At 52.3% G+C, this 6181-nt stretch overlaps 2 protein-coding genes across 2 annotated transcripts in view; both read left to right on the top strand.

The window, feature by feature from the left end:
- The window catches only part of ANKRD65 (ankyrin repeat domain 65), a 2990-nt gene extending 1196 nt beyond the window's left edge, over nt 1-1794 (top strand). Inside the window, exon 3 of the mRNA XM_010850222.1 lies at nt 700-1794. Within this exon, the coding sequence (XP_010848524.1) occupies nt 700-1141 (442 nt within the window). The 3' untranslated portion in view covers nt 1142-1794. The remainder of the gene's footprint in view (nt 1-699) is intronic.
- Nucleotides 1795-6010: 4216 nt separating this feature from the next.
- MRPL20 (mitochondrial ribosomal protein L20) overlaps nt 6011-6181 on the top strand; it is a 3099-nt gene continuing 2928 nt past the window's right edge. Inside the window, exon 1 of the mRNA XM_010850002.1 lies at nt 6011-6161. Within this exon, the coding sequence (XP_010848304.1) occupies nt 6071-6161 (91 nt within the window). The 5' untranslated portion in view covers nt 6011-6070. The remainder of the gene's footprint in view (nt 6162-6181) is intronic.

Consider the following 6181-nt stretch of genomic DNA (forward strand, 5'->3'; position numbering starts at 1 on the left):
AGCCTCCGAGTGATAGAGCGGGTAGCGGAGAGAGGCCAGCCACCAACCCCCGCCGCCCTTGGATATTGGCTCCTGGAAGCCCAGGGAGGGAGCCGGGTGGTAGCACCAATATTTATTGTGCAAGGGGCAGGCCTGTTTGAGCCAGCAGGGAGGATGGGCGGCAGGGAAGTCTCCAAGTAGAGCCTCTGCAGGTGTCATGCCTGAGTGCTAAGTTGATTCAGTTGTGTCCTACTATTTGTGACCCTATGGACCGTACCTCTCCAGGCTCCTCTGTTCGTGGGATTCTCCAGGCAAGAATACTGGAGTGGGTTCCATGCCCTCCTCCAGGGGATCTTCCTGACCCAGGGATCGAAAACACGCATCTTTTATGTTTCCTGTATTGGCATGCAGATTCTTTACCACAGCGCCACCTGGGAAGCCCACATAGGTGCTATTTGTTGTTGTTCAGTCGCTGAGTTGTGTCTGACTCTTTGCAACCCCATGGACTGCAGCACTCCAGGCCTCCCTGTTCCTCACTATCTCCTGGAGTTTGCCCAAGTTCATGTCCGTTGAGTTGGTGATGCTTTCCAACCATCTCACCCTCTGCTGCCCTCTTCTCCTTTTGCCTTCAATCTTTCGCAGCATCAGGGTGACCAAATAAGGAAGCAGTGTCAAGAAAGGAGAGGCCAAGGGCAGCTGGGTGCTACGTGGTTAACACAGCCAGCAGCCTAGCCCCTGCCCTCTTCTCTTCCAGGACATGGAGGTGCTGCTTGAGCACGGGGCAGACCCAAGCCTCACGGACAGGCATGGCCGCTCTGCACTCCACAGGGCTGCTGCGGGTGGACATCTGCTTGCCGTCCAGCTGCTGGCCGCCTGGGGAGCAGAAGTGGATTCTCAGGACCTGTTGGGCCTCACCCCCCTGCACCATGCTGCCCGGGGAGGCCACATAGAGGTCACTGGCCACCTCCTAGACAGGGGTGCAGAGGTCAATGCCGCTGGCTGGCTCCACAAGACCCCCCTGCATCTCGCCATGGAGCATGGCCATGGCCCCACTGCAGAGCTTTTGCTGAGCCGAGGTGCCAGCCCCACCCTGCGGACACGGTGGGGGGATATGGCCCAGGACCTGTGGCCTGCCCTCTGTGGAGAACAAGAGGAGTCCTAGGGGCACAGGGTCCTGGGGTGGCAGGGCCAAAGCAGGACAAAAGGCTCCGGGCTTCCATGGCCTTCAGGGTGTGCTCAGGCTTCTCTCTGCTGGTGCAGGGGAGAAGAGCCCAGAGGTTCCTCCAGGAGACAGAGGCAGTGGCTGGAGCCTGAGTAACAAATGTGTCGCTGGACCAGGAGCAGCTCCATTGACTCTCAGAGCCACTCACCCCTGCAGCTCAGGCCTTCTCCACTCTCTGCAGTGGAGAGACTGAGTCATGACAGAACTGACAGAAACCCGATGGTCTCCGCTTTGTCTGTCCACCGTGGGTGTGTCACCCCTGGTGTGCCCTCTGTGCACGCTGATGCTCTTACTGTGTTTTCTTAGATTCAGTGTTTGTCTGTTGGCGCCCACTCACAAATGATGGGGCCAAACAAACGGCCAGCTGTTCTGCCCTGCCACCTGACCCACCCCCTGAACTGCCTTCTCTCATGTGCCCAGCTGACGTCCTCCTGCCCAGAATCACCCAGGGCCACACATGCTTCTGTGCACCAAGGCCCAGTGGATTATCACACAAACCAATCCCAAACTGTTTCCCTGCCCTGCCCTGCCATTCCTGCCGGAACCCCAATAAAGGCCTGAGCCTTCCCAGGGCCCCTGCTTCTGCCTCCCGGTCGATACCAGTGCTCCTGCCCATGTCCCTGTGCAGCGTGGTGTGCCCCCCACCTTTGGTGACACAAGGCATAAGAATCTGTTTTCAATGGCTTTAGCCTCTCCCTGTCACTCAGTCATCTCTGCAATACAACAGATACAGAGAGACAGCTGTTTCTGATTGCCCACCGCTGTATCCTCAGAGAATACCAGTGCCCTTATTCTGTTTTTCTAGAAGAAAAGCTCTAGAGGACAGATTTTGTCTTTCAAAAGTGAGAGTTGTGTCAAAGTAGTGTCTCTGTGCGGCAGCCCTGGGAACACTTGGATTTTACTCACAAAATAATGTAAACCTTTGGAGAGTTGGTGTGCCTGTGACATGGTCTCTTTGGTTCCAGGCCCCCAAGTGCTGAGTGGACCATATCTAGGAAGGGGGAACCCTGGAGACCAGTGAAATGGTGGCAGCACAACAGTGGAGGTGGGAGAAGCAGGCAGAATTTGGGTGATTCTGTTGGCACAGCCCTCTGGACTTGCTGATGGTTGAACATGGGGGGCCAGGGAAAGGGAGACATAAAAATGACTCCTAGAGAGGCTGAGCTAGGTGGAGGGGTGGGTGGGAGAGCAGATGCACAGGAGATGAGATGTGGGGAGAGGTGGGGCTCAAGTGACGTCTGGAGCCATCAAAATAAGGATGGTTGTGCTTTGTTGGCTGCACAGCGTGGCATGTAGGATCTATAGCATCTTAGTTCCCTGACCAGGGATGGAACCCCTGCCCCCTGCAGTGGAAGCATGGAGTCTTAACCACTGGACCGCCAGAGAAGTCCCAGGCTGGTTTTTAAAGCTGCAGGATGAAAAAAAAAAAAAAAAGCTTCAGGATGGACCTACAACCAATCTCCAGCACAGCCTGTGGTCTCAACCTTAGAGCATACCCCCAGCCTGACTAACTCTCACCTCTCCCACTGCATCCACCACGTCCAGGCCAGCAACAGTCAGCTTTTCCTGCCCTCAGCCTAACCAATCTTCTGGTTTAACCTGTGACTCCCGGGGGCTCTTCTCAGAACAATAGCCATAATTCTACGGCATGATCCCCCAGGGGCTCCCTCTCATGGAGTGTAGACCAAACATAGCGTATGGTGTTTGTTGATACCCCAGTGATCTTGGCTGTCAAATGCACTCCTTCCAGTGGGATCCCCTTGTTCCTCCCATCCAGAGCTGGAGTCTGGGTCTCCTCCTTTTGAGCAGACTTTTGTGACTAGTCCAGTGCCCTAGCACTGCCAAAGCCATGCTATGTGACCTTCCAGGGTGGGCTGAGAAGGTGACCAGGCTGCGTTGTCCTGTCCTGTGGCCACCATACTATGAGGAAGCCCGTGGTACCCAGGACATCAAGAATCCTTCCTCGACCTCCAGGGGCCATACATCCTCACCAGCCTCGGTTTCTGGCCTCTGCCGCTGACTTGCTCACTGGCCCTGGACCTGCACTGGCTCTGCTCCCACCACTCTGGCCTTTTGCTGACCTTGCCCATACTGGGTCTGGCACGTGCTGACCCTCTGCCTGGCTGAGTCAACACTTCCCTTGTCACTGGACCACCACCTTCTGGATGCATCCTTTCAACACTATCTAGAGCCCCAAGGGAAGGCTCTTCTTTAAAGAGAATGTCAATAAATATGGAAAGAGTTATAAAGTCAATGATGGACACCCAAGTGAGTGAGTACAAGTGGTCTTAGAGCCTGCTGGCCACAAAGAGGCTGCTCAGACATCCATTCAAGAACCCCCCCCGCCCCCACCTTGTGGAGCTTCAAGTCCATGGCAGCATTTCAGCTGAAGGCATACTTCTCCTAGTGGCCCCAATGCTGGCTGAGCACAGCACAGGTGCCGGGGTCTGGCCATCTCTGCCCAACACAAGGCTTCCCTTCTAGGCAGTCTTTGCTCCAGAACTGTTGTGCTGGCCGAGATGTTGACCAGTCTGCATTCTCCCTCTCTCACATGCACGACACAGTACACCTCTGTGCTCCTACCTGGCCTCTGCACATGCTTACAGGAAGGCCTGGGATGACTCATGAAGTATTTCCCTACGAACTACGTATTAGTTGAAACATAAACCTGGCAACCATACCAAGTGGTCAAAGCTGACATTACCTGTGTTGGGACAGGCTGCCATCATGGCCCCCTGACACCCCATACCAAGGACACAATATAATTTCTCCAGTATTCTGCCGAAAATGTGTAACCTGATTCTAATCACAAGGAAGCATCACACAAACTCTGGTTGAAAGGCACTCTGCAAAATAACTAGCCTGTACTCTTCAAGAATGCCAAGGTCAAAAAAGACAAAGAAAGGCTGAGGAACTATTCCAGATTAAGACCAAAAATGCAGAGTGTGATCCTGGACAGAGATAAAAGCGGTAAGAACTTTGGACAGAAATGAGTGTGGACTAGACAGCATTATTTTCTGGTAAATTTCCTGATTTTGATCATTGTGCTGTGATTTGTATGAGAATGTCTTTGTTCTTAGGAAACATACTGTGACGTATTTAGCTGTCTCCAACTTCCTCTTGAATGGACCAGAAGAAATCCCCACTAATGTTTTTATAAACAACTATAGAGAGAATGATTAAAAAATGGAGCAAATTAAACAACTGGTGCATTTGGGTAATGCATATTGAGGAGTTTTGGGGACTAGTCTTCCAACTTTTGTGTAAGTTAGAACCAGACATGAAACAATGGACTGGTTCCAAATTGGGAAAGGAGTACATGAGGCTGTATAGTGTCACCCTGCTTATTTAACTTAGATGCAGAGCACATCATGTGAAATGCAGGGCTGTATGAAGCACAAGCCAGAATCAAGATTGCCCAGAGAAATATCAATAACGTCAGATATGCAGATGACACCACCCTTATGGCAGAAAGCGAAGAGGAACTAAAGAGCCTCTTGATGAAAGTGAAAGAGGAGAGTGAAAAAGCTGGCTTAAAACTTAACATTCAGACAACAAAGATCATGTCATCTGGTCCTATTACTTCATGGCAAATAGATGGGGAAAAATGGAAACTGTGACAGAGTTCATTTTCTTGGGTTCCAAAATCACTGCAGATGGTGACTGCAGCCATGAAATTAAAAGACATTTGCACCTTGGAAGAAAAGCTATGACCAACCTAGACAGAACATTAAAAAGCAGAGACATTACTTTGCTGACAAAGGTCCATCCAGTCAAAGCTATGGTTTTTCCAGTAGTCATGTATGGATGTGAGAGTTGGACTATAAAGAAAGCTGAATGCTGAAGAATTGATGCTTTTGAACTGTGGTGTTGGAGAAGGCTCCTGAGAGTTCCTTGGACTGCAAGGAGATCCAACCAGTCCATCCTAAAGGAAATCAGTCCTGAATATTCATTGGAAGGGCTGATGATGCTGAAGCTGAAACTGCAATACTTTGGCCACCTGATGTGAAGAACTGACTCATTGGAAAAGACCCTAATGGTGGGAAAGATTGAAGGCAGGAGGAGAAGCGGACGACAGAGGAAGAGATGGTTGGATGGCATCACCTACTGGATGGACATGAGTTTGAGCAAGCTCTGGGAGTTGGTGATGGACAGGGAAGCCTGGCATGCTACAGTCCACGGTGTCACAAAGAGTCGGACACAACTGAGCGTCTGAACCGAACTCAAAACTACATTTAAATGAAAAGTTACTAATAAATTGCACACACCCACTTTGCCCCTCTTCACTATTTTCTGTAATAATGGTAATATAGTGGTTGTTGTTCAGTCGCTAAGTCGGGTCCAACTCTGTGACCCTCATGGACTGTAGCCCACCAGGCTCCTCTGTCCATGGGATTTCCCAGCAAGAATACTGGTGTGGGTTGCATTTCCTTCTCCAGGGGATCCTGCCTATCCAGGGAACAAACCGACGTCTCCTGCGTTGGCCTGTGGTAAAACAGTGACAAAATACACAGGATAAAACCTGTCATTCCAATCATTTGAAAGTGCGCAGCTCAGTGGCCCAATGGAGACTCTGGCCCCCTGTGAAAAGCAGAGCTGCTCGGGTCCGCAGAGGGAACCACTCTCTGCTACCCTGCTGCGGGAGCACCCCCCGGCCTCATCGGGGTGGCCCCCACCAGGGCCCCAACCCTTTCCTCCACCGCCGCGCCCCACAGCCTGAGCATGCGTACACCGGGTTGTCACTGCAGGCCCGAAGCGCACGCGCGACGGCCCGGACGTTCCCTTAAAGAGGGCGGAGTTGACCCGGAAGCTCTCGAGGGGTGTGGCGGCAGAGCAACGCACGCGTTGGTGCACGGCGGTGCAGGTGTCATGGTCTTTCTCAGTGCGCCGCTCTGGCTGCGGAACCGCATCACCGACCGCTACTGGAGGGTTCAGGAGGTGCTGAAGCACGCGCGGGTGAGTGTGCCGCGCGTGCTTCAG

This window comes from Bison bison, unplaced genomic scaffold (genome assembly GCF_000754665.1).
Source record: "Bison bison bison isolate TAMUID 2011002044 unplaced genomic scaffold, Bison_UMD1.0 scf7180017864289, whole genome shotgun sequence".
Lineage (NCBI taxonomy): Eukaryota > Metazoa > Chordata > Mammalia > Artiodactyla > Bovidae > Bison > Bison bison.